The sequence below is a fragment of the Lycium barbarum genome, chromosome 6, assembly GCF_019175385.1.
Source record: "Lycium barbarum isolate Lr01 chromosome 6, ASM1917538v2, whole genome shotgun sequence".
Lineage (NCBI taxonomy): Eukaryota > Viridiplantae > Streptophyta > Magnoliopsida > Solanales > Solanaceae > Lycium > Lycium barbarum.
In genome coordinates this window covers 107340586-107363164 of record NC_083342.1, presented here as the reverse complement: position 1 = coordinate 107363164, position 22579 = coordinate 107340586, and the positions used below count along the sequence as shown (strand labels likewise).

Here is a 22579-nt window from a genome sequence, read left to right as displayed (position 1 = left end):
AATAAGAAAAACAGTATATTTAATGTGTTTTATTTAATTCCTTTTAATTTACCTGATTCGTATAGATTTTGTAACAAATCTATTGATATATTTTTAAAACTAAAAAATATCGTCATTTTCCCTTAAATGTTTTTTGCCCTTAAATGAATGCGAAGTTTTTCATAGACTTTAATATATCGATTGGACCAATTCAAAAATGATTGAAATCAGTTATATATATTGTTAGAACGTTAGTAGGTGGAAAATGAATTGAAATTTAAAAAGCTTTAAATTGCAAAATACTTTTCAATATACATACGCATCGACATATAGAACCAAGTACAAAAATCTTAATATGTCGCTGATCTTTTCCAGAATATGCTCAATACTTTTCGATTTCTTTACTATGTAGTCTAGTCCCACCATTTGATTTTTCAAATCTTGTCTAGAACTTGGACAAAACTGTTCCTTAATTTGGTCATTTCTGCTGAAGAAAAGTCTTCTTGGGTACGCGTATACAGAGAAACAAGAGGCTGTTTTGTCTGGTAAAGGACTAACGCCAAGAAAATGTCCAATTACAATGGTTGATCAGTTGAAAACGAGATAAAAGACCGTGTGGAATAAGATAGATAATTGGGACATTTTCCACTGGTAACAAAAGTTTGCACTTTTATGAAATGGAAATGTTTCAAACACATCTTATACGAAAAGAATTACATGCATGAATGCATGATATGTTTTTTTTTTTTTCTTTTCTCTAAGCAAATTTTGCTTTATTCTAAAGAAACCAGTAAGTTTACAAAATTACATTTAATTCGAAACATGTGGAGTACATACTAGAAATGATAATTTTAACTACAGGGTGATCCATAGCCATACTGAAATATTCATCTAAAGTGGGTGAAGTATATATCGTTGGATTACAAGGTAGGTACCAAATTAATTAAAGCTTTAGGACAAGGACTAAATTTTGATGATATGAAAACATAAACTAGATGTCGAGTAAGATCTGACCAATGTTGAATAGGATCCTGACCTTTAGCTTTAAAACATAGGCTAAATTTTGACATGATCTGACAAATGTATGTATTCGGTATTGATCACACAGATAATATGGAGTTATCATTTACTTTACAATAAAATGGCTTAACGATAAAGGAGAAGGATGTACCAATATTTTTGCAGATGCGCTTTCACTTATATGCACTAATTTCTATGTATGTTAAATACAAGATTAATGGGTTTTGAAAGTGGAAGATTGCTAGTGAAAGAGGATAAGATCCGTGTTTTGTATGTTTCTTAATGCATTGAAGTATTATTAAGGGACTAAAGATAATCCCATCTTTTATTAAGAAGCTAATTAATTAGTGGGCTTTCACAATATATTGACCATGATAATAATTTATAATTAGAATAAGAAAATAACAAAATAGAACAAGTATTGGAATATGAAATGGTACACATCACTAAGTGGAATCCGCTGGTCCAGCGCAAAAAGGAATTTCTTCACAACAAAAGGGTACCATATTTTTTCTGGTACAAAGTTGCAAGTTATTTGATAAAATTTTCAGTAAGCAGCACAAGAATCATAGTACAACATTCCTGTACAATTCTGTGCCAGCTTAAATATGGGTACACTTCTTATGTATGGGCAGCATTCTCTTCAGTGAATACTCCACAACAAAATGTGAAAGAGTAAATATAATGGACTCATCCATCAAAAAGAGAGAACCAAGAAGTAGAATAGACCATCAAAACATTATCTCCACCATTCAAACAGTCGAAACAAATATATTCTTCTGAGTCTTCTATTGTATGCCATGAATGCCCTGGCTTTGACAGGGTCCTCATTCAAAAACTCGAAAGCATACATTTGCTTCGATTCTTCCAGACCCTCGATTTCCATCACAGCTTGCAAAAGAGCAGGGGTGTCAATGGCATGCTTGCTTTGCTCGATTGTGTCAGCTAAGTGCTGGATGCTTGAAGCTATCGCCAACATTGCATCTTGAAGAGTCCCTGAGCTACGAGTCCGTTTTGCAGCTTGACCCTCAGGTTGAGCTTCGGGCTCTTCTTCATCTTCATTATTAGCAAGCATTTCAGTATATACTGGTTCTTTAGCAGATGACTGTGTCTCCGTTCCATCCGAATCGTTCATATGCTCTGAACTTGCTGATAGATATGAAGCAGATTCCTGTTCATACTTGCACTCTATAACTGGATTTCCAGTCACTTTGCCCGACATTCTAGCCCAGTGGTTAGGAGCTTGATAATTTCCACATACGATTTTCATTTCTTCATACATGGCTATCTGCTTCCCTCGGAAAGACCTAGCATCAGGATGTGCCTAATAACATACCAGATAAATTAGATAATATTTAAAGGCATCAGACTAGCGGAACAACTTAAAGTATTTTATATGGAACTTAAAGAGGTACGAAACTACTATTGATAAGGGAAACGTCAAAACACAAAGAAAGGAATTAATAAAACGTATAGAACATAAAGCGATCATGACAAACTAAAACTTACAGCAACATATCTCTTCCAAAGATCATCATCTTCACAGTCTATTGTATTTGTATTTGGATTCCAAGAGAATCCTTCTTGACTGAGGATATTCCTGATTATGCTGTACCTCTTTTTGATAGTCTTTAGACGATTAACAACCTTTTGATTATTTAAGGACAAGCTGAAATGCGTATTAACAGCAAGACAAGCAGCGTTATATGCATTTTCATTGAAGCATTTGTCATTTTTATTTCCATTTCTTGCTTGGATAGAAAGTGCTTCAATCAGACACTTGTCCATTGCCGGAGACCATACAACATTTTTCCCCTTGTGCTTTGTCTTCCTTCCCCCACTATCTAGGTCATTTTGGTCCAATCCTATAATAATCAAGAAAATTTAATGTTAAGCACAAAAAATGCTAGGAGATGGGCAGATGTATTTACATGTTCGGTTTCACGGTTTGATGCAGACATATCAATCAACTAAAACAATGAGCAAGATGCCAACAAACACAAATGCAAGTGATCTTTAACAACAAACCAAAATTTTTATTATGTGTTTATTACAAGAAAGGAATCTCTGATGGTTGATGAACCCGCATAAATGAAATTCAGAGAAGATTGGCCCATGGGACAAAATAATCGAAAACAAATCTTTCTCTAATATCTTTCTCTAAGGACAAGAAGTCAAGAATTAACATTACACTTGCAGTAAACAAGACTAAACCGCAAAAACTGTGACAGCAGTTAAATTTAGCTTGACCTCGTATAAGCACTCTCCACTATCCAACGTTCTCAAGAAAGAGGAAACAAAAATCTTATGCCCAGCATTAGCTAGAAGAACTACTTATAAATGTAATATCGACGACAACCCACGGCATCACTGTTAAGCATACGCAATAGGTTGTATATAAACAATACTCAAACTGTTTCTGAATGCTTGCTTTTTTGCTTTCTTGATCAAAAAAATACTCGAATAGTGATTATGCTTGTCAGAATTATCCCTATCATTTCAGATTTCCCACTCCAACTTAAATATATTATGCCTGCTGTATAAGATTATGTGAGTACAAGTTATGTAAAAGTCAATAATTCACCGGAATGTGTATAAGCATGCTACATAGAAGTATACAACTACAAGCCTAGCAGGAAAAGAGTAATTAGCAAAGTGGACTTAGAACTAAAAGTTAAAGAAGCATCAAGGCCCGACAAAAGGATGGAATTGGTTCAATACATGCAGACCATGTGATTCTATCCCAAAATCAAAAGCGAAACCCTAACCAATAACATCAATGTGTTATCTCTTCCCCGTCAAACGCACTGCTGTTCCTTCATCCCATCATCTCAAAACAGTTACAACTAAAACAATCATACTAATGAGCTTGCTATGATTTTACTTGTTGATTATGGTGAGATGGAATCTGAATCTTAGGTCCATATATACTTTTGGTATCAAAAATGGCCAAAGCTAACACACATCTTCAGTATCAATATGAAGCTAACATAGCCATTGGTAAACAACTATAGAATGTAACACTGACATTCTTTTGCAACGTCTATATAAGGTTTTTACAATGGCTAATAAAATTTTATAGGTAATGAAATAATGATTTTTCTGCTATAATTCATCCCCTTGCCAGAATGAGTCCGAGCATTAAGTTTAACTCTAGAGTCAGTGCTGAACTGCTGATGAATCCAGCAGCTTTCAAAGAAGTATTTCTTTATCAAACCAAGAGATGAGATACTAACATTTATTAAAGTTTCCTTATCAAAAATGAATTGAGATAAATGTTGCACTAAATGACTAGGAACCATGTAGAAATTTGTTCCACAAAAGGGCATACAAAAGAGAAGCCAATCTGATCAATCTCACTTTACCTAATCTTATACAGCAAAATGTGCCTTAAACAATAGCTGAAGTGATGTGTTGGACCACTTCGAAAGTTTTCAAACCTTTAATAAGCTTAAAATAAGCATGAGAGGTGGGGAATCTGAAGTACGCAAGAGATGAGGAAGAAAAAGAATGAGTTTTAGCTCTGCAATCCCCTATTTTAATTCTTCAACAAAATGGAACGTTACAATGAAACCTATGTCTAAACAAAGTGTGGCACAGACCATTTTTAGTTTTTATCCAGTGAGCTTATTCTAGAGCTAGCTCCATGATAAATATAATTCCTAAAGAGTACAGAAAATCCTCCGATAAGGAGATATAAGTATTAACGACCTCCCGCAATGTGAAGTACAATATGGAGATAGAGAATGTGAAAGAATTTGGTCTGTGCATGCAAATCATATTTTCTATTTGAACTTTTTCCCCTGACAAGCTGATCCTCTTTTAGATTCTGCTATTCATATCATTCTCATCTCACCTCACCATCCCCCCCCCCCCCCACCCCACCACCACCACCACCACCACCAAAAAACCCCCCACCCCAAAGGAGTCTTTGCATGGGCAAGGAGCGATAATAAGGATTAATAATGCTTGAATCTCGAAATAAGCCAATATTTTTGTTTCAACAAGGAGTGAGCATGCACATTAACATTAGAATACCATTTACTGACATAATCTCCGTTTGCCATCATAGCTCACATCTTAACTCAAAGTTATCTCCCTTTTCCAAAAGAGTTCAACATAACAACCATCCTAGTTGGATTAGCGCTTAAAATGGCAATTTGCTTATTTAGATTGGCTTGTTTAGACCCATAAATTAAGAGACAGGTCCCTACTGTAAGATAAAACAAAGTCTATAGCAGGTCTGAATAGGAAGGTTGCAACAAACCGAAAGATGAACATGACCCGTCATTTCAAACAATAGATTCAATAAAGTAACTAATGGCTCCAACAAATTAAAACCAGATGACAGAAAAAGAAACTTAATCACATGTGTGCCTTGATCAATTTCACAAGTTCAATTGCAACTATAATTACCTCCTTTATCTCGCTAGATATATTTAATCAATGGTTATAGCTGTAAATGGTCTAACAACAGGTGTACAAAGCTCAACTCGACTGATCTAGTACCGACTTAACAGTTTGTCAAAACCAGTAAATTCTATGTATCTTTTAGTATGTTTTGCATCTTATGATACGATTTCAACACAATACACGATTCAAATAACCGTCACCTTGATGCACAATACATATCATGATCTAACAACTATGTCTAAGACCAACAGGTCTCGATGAAAGTGAAATTTTCAAGTCTCTTAGGTATCCCTTTCTGTCAGAACAAAGAATTTTCCTTTCTCCTAATAAGTAGTCCCTCATCAAATACTCTCCCGCTTTCCTAGTCAATCATCGATACTCCTATTGGCAGTGTATTTCGGTAATACCAACAAAAAGACTTAAGCATTGCTGGCATGAATTTTCATCACTAAACCTTTACCCACATTTGTACCTATTTATGCAGCAATCATAACAACACCCGAGATAGATGATCTCAAGAATGTAGAGAGCTAGAAATGCAAAAATTACAAAACTTGGAACTCGCTAACTATAGACCCCATAACAGATATCAAGAAAGTTCATTTCTTTTTCTTTTTTCGATAACCATGGTGTCCGAGCCAGCTTGCAAGCACCTCGACTAATTCCACAGGATACCTCCCACCAGCAACAGGTACCAATAACTCTGTCCAGACAGATGGGAAGAAATCACTGGGAATTGAATCTGAGACCGCACGATTTTCAACTCACTTCATTAACCACTACGCCACACCCTTGGGTGTCAAGAAAGTTCATTTCTTCCATCACAAAGTATGCAAAAGCTTCCACACTTCTCAGCAGAAACCCAGATCAAAAACAAGCTAAACACACTAGAAAACAAAAACCCATATACCAAAACAGAAAAAAAAAAAATCTACAGCAGACAAGTTAAGGGAAAGTGGAAAGGATATTGAAAATTGGGTTATAAAGAGTACCATTATTAGGATGATAGATGGGGTTATCTTGGGGATAATGAATAGGTGATCTTCGACGAGTCAATGGTGGTCTGGATCTCATTGTTGCCGGAGCTGACGTGGCAGACGCTCGTTCAGTTCACAATTTCATTTTTAGGATTTTGCTATGCTTTGTTTGTTTGCCTCCACTTTTTGTCAAGAAAAGAGTGGACCAAATATGGGTGGATCAGTTGTGGATTATTAGATCTGTAGGACATATAAAATTCAATAAATTCATTGATCATGATCACATGGCTCGAAACCATAGAAAATTACTTTTCTGTGCGCTCATTTGGTTTGTGATAAAAATCTTCATTACTAGTGCAAACTTTATATATATATATATACAAAAAAAAAAAAAAAAACTTATTTTTATTAAAAAGAAAAGGATAATTATTGGTAACACATTTGATTGCTGAATGTTATTAGCATAGTTAAGTGATTTTTCTGTTATAAATAAAAGAAACGTGACTTTGCTAGATAGTTTATATGACCTTTTGAGTAGGGGTGGGCGTTCGGTTCTTCGGTTCTTCGGTTCGGTTTTATCAAATTTCGGTTCGGCTATTTCGATTTCGGTTTTTCGAAGGTGGACACCGAACACCAAGCTAAACTAGTTCGGTTCGGTTCTTTCGGTTTCAATTTTTTAAAGTTCGGTTCGGTTTCGATTTTTTCAATTCAATTTTTTTGATATGATATTAGAAGCGATTCAATTTACACTAATTCATATTCTCAAAAGCAATAAAACATAAAACTGATAAATTGAAATCAAAATCAAACAAACAGTATACACAAGAACAGAAAATCATAACCATGATATAGGATTACTAGGTGTTATATACATACCGTAAGAATAATTAAGAAAACACGTAAAGGACGTACATTTGATATTCTCATGTTAAGTATGTGAACGAAAATAATTTCATATCTCTCTTAGCTCAAATAGGCATTTTGCATCAGTTTTAATGCTATTAGTACACCACAACAAATTAAAATATTATAGAGCTATAGAGGACACACAAGTACTTGCTTTATGCCTCTAGGCCCTTCTTTTTCAATCTAACTTGCCCATTCAAACTCAGTAACGCAGTGAATGTCTAGTTCTTACAATACATATGTCCTCTACTCCTCTTAATTACCTTTTCTTATCAAAAGGAACAAGTAAAATCTAATTAACAGACCAATTCCTATGTCTTTTATAGGCTAGCTATATATCCCTCTCGAAAGAAAAGGTTTCAGGATTCTATTGATATGGAAAGATGGCATATATTTGTTGCTACAAGAAATTAAATGTTATCTTCAACGAGTCCATGTATAATGTTACGGGCTGCCTTCATTGTGCCTCGGCGCCCGTAACCTCGCGCGCCCTGAGCGGGCCAAACGAGTGTCAGCCGCACAGGCAGTGTCAGCCCACAGGCAGTATCGGCCGCGCGGGCGACGTGCACCAACATGGGTGCCGACGGACGGGAGTCCACAATCATCATAGATATGCTCCATTGCATATCCTAAGAGTAGCAAGGAAGTTCCACAAGCATCCGGGATGAGCCCACGGGTCGTCGACGCACGAGTGACCCCGTGCGAGCCTGAATGTCAGTCCCGAGCGTTTCCAAGCTATGGATGGAATCTTGGGATTTCGGGTGAACACACCCTTCCTAGGATTTTATTGAATGTGCTTACCACGTTTGGCGTCATTTGAACATCATTTACCTAAGGACTTGACTTAGCCAAGGAGCAGTGTCAGTGTCAAAGCTCCCTAAGGCCATATCGCGTTCCACGAGCATGGGAATGAGATGAAACTTCATGGAGGAGTGAAGGAAGTCAAGAGAAAGAGTTAGGAACAGACGGCGCCTCATTTGGAGCTCGGATCATTGAGAAAGACCAAGTATGATTCTCGGGCAGAATCATGTCCAGTGCTAAAACTTGGGCTTTTATTTTTAAAGCATATATAAGGGGGGGTACAGGTGTCTCAGCTCAGCCAGCCTCCCCCGTGCGTGCCACCATCAAGCCGCACCAAGTGAGCATCCTTGGGGGCCAACCTCAAGGGCCTGCCTAGGCATCCCCAAAGGGTCCTAGGTACCCATACGAGTTACGCAACTCTATGGGCGGCGCTCGGCCACAGGCCAGCATTGGGCGCCCAACAAGAGCCGGAGGCTTGACGTATGGATCGACCATGCCCTGCGGGCTATCCTTGAGAATGAGAAAGCCCTTTGTGCCGATTGAACACTCGAGGCACCTCTCCTAAGAGCCTCGTGTGTTGACTTGTGAGCTTGGCTCAGTTCAGCCTAGCGAGCAAGGGTCCGTTGGCCTAGACGTGCAGTCGTGGGGCGACGCTGCACCATGCAAGATGGAAGTATGTCGCGAGGGCTACATTTGGCAAAGCCTCATCATAGGCATACTACAAAGGACACACATGACACCGGCCAAGGATTCAGGAGTCGCCCTACTCAGGCGTCGCACCGCCCAGGTGCACAGGCACCAGACCAGTGTCAAGCCTGAGGATTGGGTTGTGCGCGCACCAGCGACGCTCAGCACCAGGTGAGGGACTGTCATGTCCGTAGCCAACCCCAGGTATGTGCGCAGGCGAAGACCCAACATATGAAACATGCCACAGGGGCATACGAGCAAGGCAAGGCCAAGGCCTTGACATCGACCCAGAAGCACCGCTGAAGCTAAGCCTCCGAAGCCATGGACACAAGGTCGTGCCATGGGTCCTGGGACTATCATTAGGCTGGCTCGTAGTCCGCCTGGACTACGGGCGCCGCACGGGCCATTAGTGTACCAATGACACTATGAAGGAGGCGGCCCGTGACAATAAACATGCATATCAATTGTCTGGCATCATCTTCTTATCACCCCTTGGCCAAGCTTATAAGACCTCTAGGCCCTGTAACACATGCAACCACAAACAATATACTGTACATTTTTAAGGAAACAGAAACTTCTAATTAATAAAGTGCTATGGCTTGGACAAAAGACTGAATCCAACTAAAATTTGAAGTCCTTTTGGAAAGTTTCTCTGGATCAACTGCCTAGCTGCAACGCTATAACTCATATGCCTAAATTGAAACTGATATATGATGGGATTAGTTAAATAGCTTAAATTATATGAAAATTGCTCAAGAATATTAAAGGTTTCTGGAATAATATTACCAGGTATTTCCCTGTATGATTTGTTTCAAGAATATTAGTAACGATAAGAACATGTACTGCACTAAACTAATAGAATAGTACTATACATTATTCTACAAATTAATATCAACAGTGATCTGTTTAAACCACAAGTCAGCACTCCTCCGTACCCATATATTTTTACATATGATATTTTGTTTCACAGAAGCAAAGAAAGACACTGAATTACTAACAACATATCTTGACAAATATTTTTTCTTTTCTAGTAAACATGAAACTCTTTAATTTACTATTGACTTGCAGCACCGATGATGGCCAACAATTCTTTTCCGGCTTGAAGACTATCATCAAAATCAACTGTCATTTTTATGCTTGCAATAGCAATTCGAGCCGCTTCTCTATCTTTTTTCCGCTGTGACTTGGCTTTCTCTTCTTGCAACTGTTTCTCCCATAGCTTAGCTTTCTTCTTCATCTCTTCCCCGTCGAACGCTTCACCAAGAATTAGTTGTTGGGATTCGATGATCACGTTAGCGTACCGTTTCTTCAACATTGCGGCCCTAAGGATCTTGTTATCTTTTTCCAACTTCATAACATCAATAAGAATATGATGATGATCATCTATTGAAATCTTCCTCTTCCTACCATATGCCATATTCTCAGTGCCAAGAAGTACTTTTGGCTGAGAATTATGACAAAGCATCGCCATAAGTAACTAAACTCTAGAGATCAGATTAATGTAACAATGAACAAGAAGTGGTAACCCTAAGCTCTACTGCTAATGAAAGAAAGGTGATCTATATATTGAGAGTAGTAAAGAGAGTAACTAAGCGCACTATTATATACATTAACATATACACGGTAACCTTGTCCGATTTTGTAAAGGATGAGGTGCAAGAGTTTCCTAAACTAACAAAATTGATTTGTTACTGAACGAAATATGGTAAGTTTCGAAACGCGTAATTTATTTCCTCAAGTCTAAAAATCATTTAACCATACTTAATGAACTTAAGTTAAGTTAAGTTATATCTTATTCTAAAAATGGTAATTAAAGTAAATTTAAAGCATAATTAAAATATTTTAATTTCACTTATATGATTTTTTTTTTTTTGATATTATGTGCTTTGAAGTTTCACCATCTCTTTCACTTATATGTATTTTGTTTTGATTTCCATTAACGAAATATTTTCTAAATTTTAATATAGAAATTATATATTTTATTCTCAATTATGTAATTATGTTTTTGAAGCTATTAATAAAATTACTTATATGAGAAAATTATTTTTTTCTAACTTTTAGTTTGTTTGTTATTTCATTATTCAGCGTCATTAACTTGTATATTTGATTACTAAATTTCACTTTTTACTTCATAAATAAATTTTAATTCGTCTTGTAGTTAGTTTCATAATACATATTATTAATTAAAAAAATCTTATTTTAGGTTAAAAAATTAATAAGATATCTGATTTATGAAATAAAATTCTTTTCATTATTAAGACCAGCATAACTCACGCGACATTTATATACTCCCTATATATTTCCCAATTTATGTGGGTCGGCGCAAAGTTTAAGAGAAAACAAAAACTTTTAAAAGTTATGATCTAAAAAACTCACAGCTAGACATTTGTGTAGCTAACGATCATCTTATTAAGGGTAAATGAGAATTTTAAAGTTAAGTTATTTTTAAATATATAAAGATTAAATTCTCCTTTGAACATACTAAAAAGAAACCGTGCCACGAATTGAGACTGAAGGAGATTATTTTATACAGATAAATGTTGCGTGACAATTTCTATATTGTTACTCACTGCATGACGATCTTTGCATTGTTATTCACTGCAAAAAATGATTATCGTTTATATCATATAATGGTTCTTATATTTTAATACCTGCTAATTAGTGTGGGACAATTTGAACGATATTCCTTATTTGGGGGTGGTCTTTAATTTTTTTCCTCTCAAATTAGTGGTCTTTAATTTTTGTCCTTTCTAAAAACTTCTTGGTTTCGAGTTCGAATTCCTGCTCAGTCCAAAATTAAAAAAAAATCGTAAGGTAGAGTTTGGATTAGCAAGGCAGAGTTTGCTACCTTCAGGCAGAGTTTAAAACTCTGTCTTAAGTAGAGTTTGCAATCAAGCTCTACCTGATCAGGCTTGACTGCAAACTCTACTTAATTAAGGCAGAGTTTAGCAAAAATTTTTTCACTCAGTTGGAATTTTGCAAAACTCTGCCTTAAAGCCTAACTTTTGCTCGAATAGGCCTAATTTTGCTACGAAATTCTGCCTTGCGATTTTTGTTTTTTTTTACTAAGCCGGAATTCGAATCACAAACCTCATGGTATTAGGCGAATGACAAAAATTAAAGACCATCAATTTGAGGGGCAAAAATTAAAGACAAGTGACTTTGAAGGGCGATCTCCACAAAAAAAAAATGATTAGTGTGGGAACCAAAAGACCCTTGAATTTAGTAATTAAAAAGGCAAATTACATGAACCGTTAGTATCACAAGTTCGAAAAGCTATTACTGTTGCCCAATTTGACATTTTCTTGTAAAAGTATGTGACCATCTAGTTTCTTAGTTTTTTACATTAAAAAAAAAAAAAGGTGTATTTTATTCATCCAACCAAAATTACATGTGAGATTAACTTAGCTGAAAATGACACTCGGCATCAAACCGGTAGTAATTCTTCACCACTAACAAAATGGTACTTCCAAACAATATTAAAGAGGACACAAAAGCACTCGTCCCTTTTCAATCTTTTGAGGAGTACATTCTTTTGCATTTCAAGTTAGTCTTCCCTAGTTAGTACTTTCTCCAATGTTACATCTCTTCCAAAAAAAATGACTTAGTTCTATTGGTTTATTAGTTGTTTATGTAGATAACATTTTGGTGTTTGGGAGTTATATTCAGGTAAATAGTTTAATTAGTCAACTAATTAATTTCCTGCTTTGATTACTTGTACATTTGACTAGAGTCTAGAGAATTGTAACTTTGACCTCCCTACTTGTTATTTTTTCCTCTTTTTTTCTTCTACACGCTCATATCTAATGCCTCAAATTTTCATGTGATCTAGAGGGGACTTAAAACTCATTGCACTCGGGTTATTTATCTGGGACACATATAGGAATGCGATTTCATTGATAAAAAGGTTTAATTCGGGCTTTTATTTAATTCGTCCTTGACCAATTGACATTAATTTATGTGTATGCTGCTTGAACTTGTGATCCAATTAGACATTCCAATGAGTAATTTTCTTGAAAAGTTCTTTCTCTACAGTTTTATTGTTAGACTTAAGTTCAAAGCTCTAGTTCTAATTAATGAATTTAAATAATTTTTCCCTATTATTTTTCTTCTTAGAAAAAAATGAAAAAAAAAATAGTAATCTTTTTCGTTTCATTTGGAATTGAAGAACAATATTTTTTACTCTCTCCGTCCCAATTTTAAGTGTCTTAGTTTGACCTGGTATAAACAAATAGAGACTTTTGAATTTTGTGGTTCTAAATTAAAGATTTATATGATGATGTATTAAAATGTCCTTGAATCTTGTGATTTTAAACTTATGATATAGGATGTTTGAAATGTCAGCTTACTAAATATGTACAGAGACACTCTTTTTGGGACAGACCAAAATAAAAAATAAGACACTTAAATTGGGACAGAGGGATCCCAATCCGTTTCATCCAATACGAGGTCAACAAATACCGTCCCAATGCGATATCCAAACAAGAGTACTTGAAATTCTTTATTTAAAATTCAAAATAGTCGAGTACACAATGATCACAGAGATGAAACAAATTTTACCCATTCTATCCAAAATGAAGACATTCATGAGTACCCCTTCAAAGTAACCTTATTTTCTTTTTCATTTCGTTCTTTTACTTTTATTTGAACCTTCAAAGATGACTTTTATACTCATCAGACTAAACAGACCATTTAGCTTCTCATTCTTCGTCAATTATAGACATGAGAGGAACATTAACATTGTCACCACAATTAACAAACTCGTAGTTCACAATAAGGTGACCTTGTTGATTTCCTACTCCGTCTGTGTCGATCTGTCGAAAGACGTTAACATCCAAGTCTAGTCCGCCGTTGCTGCATTGATCCACGATTCTCACCGTCGCCTGAGCTCTTGTACGTGTATTTGTGACCTGTATATATAGAGTTATATTGTGTATAAATTAATACTAAAATACTAGACATAGTAGTACTAATTTTGACCTCCAAAAGTCACGATGCTTCGAACTTACGAATTTTACGGTGTATTTTCACGACGTAAGTTGTCACAAAACAAGCCTAAAAGTAATAATTGATGGAAATATAGCTTATAACAGTTGTAATTGACGAGATCTCGTAGCACACAATAAGATATTAAGATAAGATCAATAGAACCTAGACTGTCTAGAGGGATAATTTTCTATATATAATAATCGCTTTCTTCGTGACTAGCTTTGGTCTTGAAGTCAATACATATCTAAAATACAAACTAATTACTCAGAAGATTATCGAATAGACAGTTTAATTGCAGGAAAATCATCAAATTGACTTTTCTAATAAAGAGTTAACCTTTCACTAAATATTTCAGAATATCAATTTTCCAAAACCGGTGAAGGCTGAACAATCTCATCCAGAAATATTTTAATTAACATCATATTTTTCAGTAAAAGAAATCATTTTAAACTCAAAAAAAAAAAATGCCTAGTACCACTACTCTATGAGAAAGCAAATTCGTACTAGCTAATAGCATGATCATCAAAATGAAGTGTATATTTCATCAATATATCAATGTTAATTGGTGTATGATTTCAATAGACCTGAGAAATGATTTGGAAATAAGTAGTTAACGTTAAAAGGTAAAATAAGAAAAAAAAAATATTTTACTCTTGACATGCTTAAACTGATAAAATTTTGTTTTTATGGATAAATAAAAGCGGACGGAAGGTGTATATCTTACCCTTAAGCACTTGCCACAGGAGGCTTGGCCACGAGGTCCAACAGGGCCACAGAAAGCAGTCCAACCATACTTCTTCCTCCACGCCAATGGCTTATTAGCATCCCAAGTTGAACAGTATGCACTAACCGCCATCAAGTCCCACCCAACATTCTGTGGGTTATACATATGATATGTTGCACGAACATTTTGCGCACTTCCACCACCACTACCACCACCACCACCTCCACCGCCACCGCTGCAGCGACTCTGGCAGCCTTGGCTAGGTGAACAGTATTCGGGTGTCGATCCGCACCACCCATGTTGGCTGCAACATAAGTTACCGCTACATAAGGCTCCACCACTTTGCCTGCCGCACTGTTGTGCGTTGGCACCTGCGGCTATGATGAAGAGGACTAGAGCTAGCAAAAGAGTAGTTAGCTTCTCCATTTTCAAAAGAGTTGTAATTTAATTGATGTTGTTTCATGTTTGATCTAGTGGATGGGATTTTATAGGCTTCTTGGGACATAATTATATTGTTGTTTAAAAATTACGTTTTGCCTGTGTCCGTGAACTTTGGATGCTGGCCATGTTACGGCGGCTTATAAGACTCACACCGTTTGAGATCTTGAGTTAAAACTTTTTCTTTTATATAATTGTGGTATCAGGTAAGTTTTCACGCAAATTCACTAATTTACGGAATATCTACTGTCTCCCACGGAATATCTACCATCTCCCCACTAATAATATGTACGCGGTAAGAAGTCTTGAGTTAGAATTTTGACATTAAATAATTACTTCATTTTGGTATAAAGATATGTAATCGACGTCTTCAAAAGATGAAAATGGAGTATTATAGTAATTAGTAAGTCATACTCCAGTACTATTTTAAAGGCATTGTCACGAATTTACAGCAGTAGGACTGATGGCGGCTTTTAAAGTGCATGACGTGGAGGCGGCTATTAACAAAAGTGTTGGACTGCGTCATTTCTGCCAAGTAAGTATCTAGAAAAGTCCTCCTTCAATAAAAAATAATTGACCTTTAAGAAAGACAAACTTTGGATGCAATTTGGTGTCCTACCATGACGGTTCTGTTTAGGGACATTTTTTATTTTAATCCCTTAAAAATAATATAAATTAGTAATATTAGTTTTTGTGATTTCTATTTAAGTTTATCGAAACATTTATTTGATATGTATGTCTATCTTTGAAAATGTAAGGAACGAAGTATTTGTAAATATTAATTTATATAATCGATCGATGTTATGTTAAAATAGTAATGATATATATGATTCTATAATTGAAGGTAATATGATTCTAGATATAATCTAACGACCCGTTTGGCCATGAAAAAAATTCACTTTTTTCAAAAACTATATGAAAAAAATTCACTTTTTTCAAAAACTAGTGTTTAGTCATGAAAATTCCAAATATAACTTGAAGTTGTATTTGAAATTTGAAAAACAATCAAAACCTTATTTTCAGTGTCACTCTTTCTAGCTTCATATATATGCAATAAAAATAAATGTGCTCAAATCTTATGAATGACGATACATTAGTGGTAATTGATTGCATCAATTGATTAAAGAGTTTGTTTTTTCCCTCTTCCTCAAAGGTTTTGGTTCCTTTTTTTTTTTTTTTGGGGGGGGGGGGGGGGGGGGGGGGGTGAGGGGTTGATGGGTTAGGAGAAGGATTGTGGTATATGAATTTGAAGTTTCATTCTGCTGAAAGTTATTTTTACTATCAATTGTTTTGAATAATTGTGTAATTACTTGTTCTGATTCAACTAACTGGATATGTTTATGAATTATTTTGGGTGGTTTTGCTTATTTTTAGAAATTCGGGGTACAAATCATATTTCGTGTTTTTTTTAGAAAAAGTACATTCAAACAACCAAATATTATTTGCAAAACTATAACGAAACACAACTCTAACTCCAACTTCAAAAATTACAAATAAAATGAAATATTTTTTGGTTTCTATGGCCAAAACGCCTACTAAATACAGGTCGGCTAGAGGGTAAGGCCATTACTTTAGGCCCCAAATTTTGGGGGGCCCATTTTCTAATTATAAAATGTGTATATGTTATTTTCTTAAAAACAATTTATTAAAAAGTATAATGTAGAAACTTTGAAATATTTACTTCCTCCATTCCAAAATAATTGGTATCTTTCACTTCTCGATAGTCAATTTGATTAATATTCGAAGCTAAATTAGATTTAATTAATTCAATACATTAAAAGTCAGATATTGAAAAACTATACGAAAAGTACTGTAAGTTGCAACTTTTCTCATAATCAATATGATGAAAAAATACATCTTAATTAAAAATGTTGATCAAGATGTATACGATTTGATTGTTTAGAAGAAATATGATAAGTATGTTGGGATGGAACGAGTATAAATTTCTTTTTGAAATCATGATTGATATTAGTGTTGAAAAAAAAAACTCATTTAGATCTTTATATTACCTCTAAATATAGATCTTTTTGGGTCATCTACATTTGTCATCGGAATAAATGACAAAAAAAAAAAATTAAGGCCTCATATTGCAACTTGGTTTTAGGCCACCAAATTTATTGAGCCGGCCCTATGTAAATATCACATATTTCTTATATAACGGGACAAAACATAAAATAATTATTTTGAAAGTTCAACATGTTTTGCCGAATATTATATGAACAAAAATTTAATAATAATTGAGGGACAAGTCATTATTCCTTACGTTTATTTCTTCTTCTAACCACACAAATGCGATAACATTATAAGTAGTTGGTACCGCTGAATAAATGAGCGAGTGCCTGTTTTTGTATATGCTTATTCCCCCACCCAAATTATGAACTTTAACACTCTCTCCTCCCAATTTACATGACACTTTTTTTTTCTTTTTTTTTTAAATCAGTTCTAAAAAAGAATGACATTTTTCTATATTTAACAATAATTTAACTCTAAAATTCTCATTTTACCCTTAATGAAATGATTTCTAGCCACAAAATTTTATTTGACTTGTTTTAGACTACAAGATTCAAAAGTTTTCTTTATTTCTTAAACTTCATATCCAGTCAAACACCCACATATAAATTGGGAGGGAGTATACCATTACTCCTAAATTTGAATCTTATCCGATTTAATTTGTTTATCTCTACTCGTTCAGCCTTACAACTACTAGTTTTTTCACATAGAGTTGTATGAACTTGAGGCTGCTACTTCTTTTATCAAAGCATATTTCAATATTATTCTAATGTTCTTTCTTAACGCATGCAGTTTATTGTTTTCTTTTCATTTTATATATCATTATATCTATTTTTGGATATTCCATCAAGATATTAGACACCATTTTACTTATATGCTACTTTTATAATGTTCAAAAAATCAAATTTTATATATAGATGCCACATTAACAACTTAATTTTGTGTTAGATAAAATATCATAGCATAAAATGAAACATATGAAGGATTATTTACTCAATGGTCCGACTTTTCTCAATTCGAAATATTTTTCTAAGATGAGTACAGAAGCAAATAATTAATGCATTAACGTTTGACCAAAAAAGTTCGCTGCCTTTCGTTTTAAATATTTGGTTGATTGGATAAGGTTTGGGCAAATAAGTAGCGTACACATCTCGGTTTCTTGATTATGATATGCTTCAATCTTTTTATGAATATTAGACCCTTGGACTTGCTTTTCTAAGAAATGGAAAGAGGAGATCGTCCATTACAAATGTTTTTTAATATATAATCATAAGCGATAAGTATAAATTATGAAATTGGTAATAAAATACTTGAATTATTGGTAAATTATTTTTTATTTAAATTAAAATTACAACTTGTTAGAGATATCATTTTCTTAAAGAGAAATGCAAAATGAAAGTGCACATTTAGTATTAAATCGCTATAGTTTAAGTCAAATTAAGTAGACTCCTAACGTAATCATCAAAAATAGCAATTTATAGTCCCATGGTTTCTGTAAAAGTCTTTCACACAATGTGTGAGTTTGATTCTTCCCCACTTTTATGTTACAAGTTTAAAATATATACGTTTACTTTTATTATTGATTAAACACAAAAGAAGTACAAAAATAATTTAAGAGGAGGATATATTCAGTAACACGTTGATGACATCTCAAACATATAACATTATTTGATTCAACTAAATCAAGGCGAAGTAATTATAAAATATAAGTGGCCATCATTGGGAAATGCCTCAAATTAACATTGATAAAGATCAAATCAGAAAAAGATATTTCGAAATGCTTTCTATTTTCTATTTTCATTATACAGAGATTGTAATGGGCCTAAGAAACCCAACAGGGCAGCTTGAATTACATGGGCAATTTGCAGGGTTGTCCTTCGCTGGGTGGTCTTTAATTTTTGGCCCTCAAATTGATAGTCTTTAATTTTTGGCATCTGCCTTTGCAAATTCTGCCTTAAGGCAGATTTTGGGCCCAAATTCTGCCTGCAGATTTGCAAAATTCTGTCCAAAATTCTACATTAAGGTAGAATTTGCAAAGGCAGAGGACAAAAATTAAAGATCACCAATTTGAGGGACAAAACTTAAAGACCGCCAATTTGAGGGGCAAAACTTAAAGACCGCCAAGTTGAAGGGAAAAAATTAAAGACCACCCAAATGAAGGGCAATCCGCACAAAAAAAAAAAAAAAAAAAAAAAGAATTACATTGGTTTTTGTATTAAGCTCAACTAATATTTGCCACAAACTCAATTGGGATGCTTGTTCAATCTCTCTCTATTTTCCAACAAGTCTGAGGAAAAAACTTTGGTTCATTTGCACTTATTTTGTGTTGGTCTTTAATTTTTGGCCCTTATAATAATTTTTTTTAGGGCATAAGTTCATATTTTCGCCTTATAATATCACACAAGTTATGCCCTAAAATATGCCACAACCCAAAACTACACTAGACGCTAAAAAGATTAAAAAAAAAAATAATAGTAGAAATTACACCTCAAAAAAGTGCACCATACTCTAGAAATAAATTAAAAATAAAAACATAAAGTGTACCTCTAAATGTGAGTTCCCGCTAATTTTTTTCTTTAAAAATTACAACCCAGTGCCTTTGGGTGATCTAGTTCAAAAATATGACCAAATGTATAGGTTTTGTATAATGTACGCATTATATACATATATTATTCATATAATATACATAATCCGTCTATAGGTTTTGTATATTCCAGTCATATTGGTATACAAGTTTGGCCGAATGTACATATTGGTACGTAAAATCCCATTTTTTTCATAGTTCCCGCCAAATCTAACATATGAAGTCCGACTTAGCGGAAGCTAAAAGTGCTAAATTTTTGAAAAACTTAAAAGACCAAACGGTTAAGTCATACTTAAGGGACTATTTTTGTCATTTTCTTCTCAATTTTCCAACAATTCTGAGAAAAAACTTTTAATGAACTTGGTGGGCTTTTATCTCGAACTTATAGTCCCGTTGGCATTTTGATTACCAAGTGCATAAAATTTGTTCTGCTGGGATCTCATCTATTAGAACATAATTCAAAAATTTATGAACCGAGTTTGTTTTGTTGCTAAGGCACAGGCGAATTCAACTTTTAGATGCCTAGCACTACATTAATTATACCTTTTCAAATTATTGACTAAATTTTTTATTTATTTGTAAATTTTAGTAACCCACAATAGTTGACTGAGTTAGTTGGGTGAGTGATTTCCACATAGGAGACTTGAGATCGATTCCCCTCACTAGTAGCCTTCTCAGAGCTTGTCGCACCAGACTTGTCTATTGCGATTTATATTTCCTGTGTGGTAAATAGTAATCCACCTCTCCCGCGCAATCTGCGCACACATAGATACCTCCGCAACTTGCTAAAAGGTGTTACTAGACACCCTCATGAGATCTTAGGCATTACTTCCTTGTTCCACACTATGGGTTTCAACTTTCAAGTGGATGAAACTAACTTCTTTTCATTAATTTTATGGCTTTATTTTTTATTTTATTTTTTAGGTTCTACAGTCAAAACACCCCCGTCTCAAGCTTCAAACAAGTCTTAACTTTATTTATTTCATTTCGTACTTTTACATTTATTTGGGTGATCAAAGATGAATTTTATACTCATCAGAATAAACATGGCCATATATGGCTTCTCATGATGCTGTATCAGCTACAGATAGCGGAGGAACATTCTAATTATCACCACAATCAACAAACTGGTAGTTCACAATAAGATGGCCTTGTTGATTTCCTACTCCATCTGTGTCGATCTGTCGGAAAACGTTGATGTCTAAGTCTAATCCACCGTTACTGCATTGATCCACGATTCTCACTGTCGTTTGAGCTCCTGTGCGTGTATTTGTCACCTGTGTATATATATATATATATAATTCGTGATGGTGTTAGTTGAGTACTTGAGTAATATATTGTTAATTAGAAACTAATGAAATACTAAACATTTTTTTTATGACGAGGGAACCCTCAGCCGCATTTTTTTTTTATGACATAAGAACCCGCGGTAGCTATCCTTTTGTTGCGCATAGGGTAAGGTAAACCCAACTCCTATACAATAGCTCGCAAATAAAATACTAAACATAGTACTCCATTAAATAAATTGATCTCCAGATCATTCAAAATACAGAATTTTAGGGTGTATTTTCGTAACATACGTTGTCACAAAAGCCTAAAGTAGTACTACTTGATGGAAATAAAGCTTAAAATGATTGTACTTCACAAGATCTATCTTAGTGGTTCACAACAAGATAAGAACGTAAACACAACCTAGATTATGAACGAGGGATGTGTGTGTGTATATATATATATAACAATTGCTTTCTTCTTGACTAGCTTTAGTCGTGAAAGTCAATATATAATTACACATAAGGTTAGCGTTATATAGCAAATTTTCCTAGGTAATACAACCAAACCTCTCTATAACAACGTTGTCAATCCAAATATTTTTTAGCTGCTATAGTGAGATGTATAGAGAACATTTAGTGTAACATAATATAAATGTCATTGGTTTCAAAGAAAACTTGACCCTTATAGTGAAATGTTGTTATAGAGAACGACTATTATAGAGAAGTTTAACACTTTGACGGTTATATGATCAATGATCATCATAAAAAATTAGAGTACTCCATATATATATATATATATCTTACCCTTAAGCACCTGCCGCATGAGTCTCGGCCACGAGGTCCAACAGGTCCACAGAAAGCAGTCCAACCATACTTGTTCCGCCACGCCAAAGGCTTATTAGCATCCCAAGTTGAACAGTATGCACTAACGGCCATCAAGTCCCACCCAACATTCTGCGGGTTATATATATGATATGTTGCACGAACATTTTGCGCACTTTCACCACCACCACCGCCATCGCCACTGCAGCGACTCTGGCAGCCTTGGCTAGGTGAGCAGTACTCGGGTGTCGATCCGCACCACCCATATTGGCTGCAACACAAGTTTCCGCTGCATAAGGCTCCGCCCTTTTGCCTGCCGCATTGCTGTGCGTTGGCACCTAAGGCTATGCTGAAGAGAATCAGCAAAAGAGTAGTTAACTTTTCCATTTCCAAAAGAGTTACGTACTAATTTGATTGATGTAGTCTGATATAGTGGTGACGGGTTTTTATAGGATTTTTCTTATTTGCGTGCGTCCGTGAATTTGGGCGATAGCCATGTTACTGTTATGCTGCTTAGACCGAAATAGTTTGAAAAGTCGACTCATATTTGGGTTATGAAATCAAATTACATTGGTTTCATTTTGCATGATAACGTTGACTATTACTGGTTCATTTTACTAAAAAAAAAACCGGTTAAAGTCCAAATATGCCTCTAACCTTTGCGAAATTATACACATTTGCCCGTCGTCAAAAGGTTGGTGCAAAGATGCCCCTAACATTTTTTTTGGCCATACGTGCCCTTGAGTTAACGGAAAATATTGGAGGGCATATTTGTTCAGTTTCGCAAACATTAGGGGCATATTTGAGCCTTTGAAATTCTTGAAGATCATGGCACAAATAGTTCTCAATTTTTTTTGTAGTGCACTTTATGCTAGCCAATGATTTATTTCAACAGCATTTTGAAACTTCACACTTATCGTACAACCCCTCACTTTTCTCTCTTATTCTTTCACTTGTT

At 34.8% G+C, this 22579-nt stretch overlaps 3 protein-coding genes across 3 annotated transcripts; all 3 read right to left on the bottom strand.

The window, feature by feature from the left end:
* Positions 1 to 1450: 1450 nt before the first annotated feature.
* LOC132645301 (uncharacterized) lies at positions 1451 to 6726 on the bottom strand. The gene is made up of 3 exons (XM_060362211.1): positions 6405 to 6726; positions 2509 to 2864; positions 1451 to 2323 (listed from the first exon to the last, which is right to left on the bottom strand). The coding sequence occupies exons 1-3, from the start codon at positions 6484 to 6486 to the stop codon at positions 1739 to 1741; spliced, it is 1023 nt and encodes a 340-aa protein (XP_060218194.1). The 5' UTR covers positions 6487 to 6726; the 3' UTR covers positions 1451 to 1738.
* A 6533-nt stretch (positions 6727 to 13259) lies between these two features.
* Positions 13260 to 14971, bottom strand: LOC132645300 (wound-induced protein WIN1-like). Its single transcript, XM_060362210.1, has 2 exons — positions 14497 to 14971; positions 13260 to 13693 (listed from the first exon to the last, which is right to left on the bottom strand). Exons 1-2 carry the CDS (start codon positions 14920 to 14922, stop codon positions 13484 to 13486), a joined length of 636 nt encoding a protein of 211 aa, XP_060218193.1. The 5' UTR covers positions 14923 to 14971; the 3' UTR covers positions 13260 to 13483.
* Positions 14972 to 20477: 5506 nt separating this feature from the next.
* Positions 20478 to 22048, bottom strand: LOC132645299 (wound-induced protein WIN1). The gene is made up of 2 exons (XM_060362209.1): positions 21604 to 22048; positions 20478 to 20805 (listed from the first exon to the last, which is right to left on the bottom strand). Exons 1-2 carry the CDS (start codon positions 22006 to 22008, stop codon positions 20632 to 20634), a joined length of 579 nt encoding a protein of 192 aa, XP_060218192.1. The 5' UTR covers positions 22009 to 22048; the 3' UTR covers positions 20478 to 20631.
* Positions 22049 to 22579: the final 531 nt, after the last annotated feature.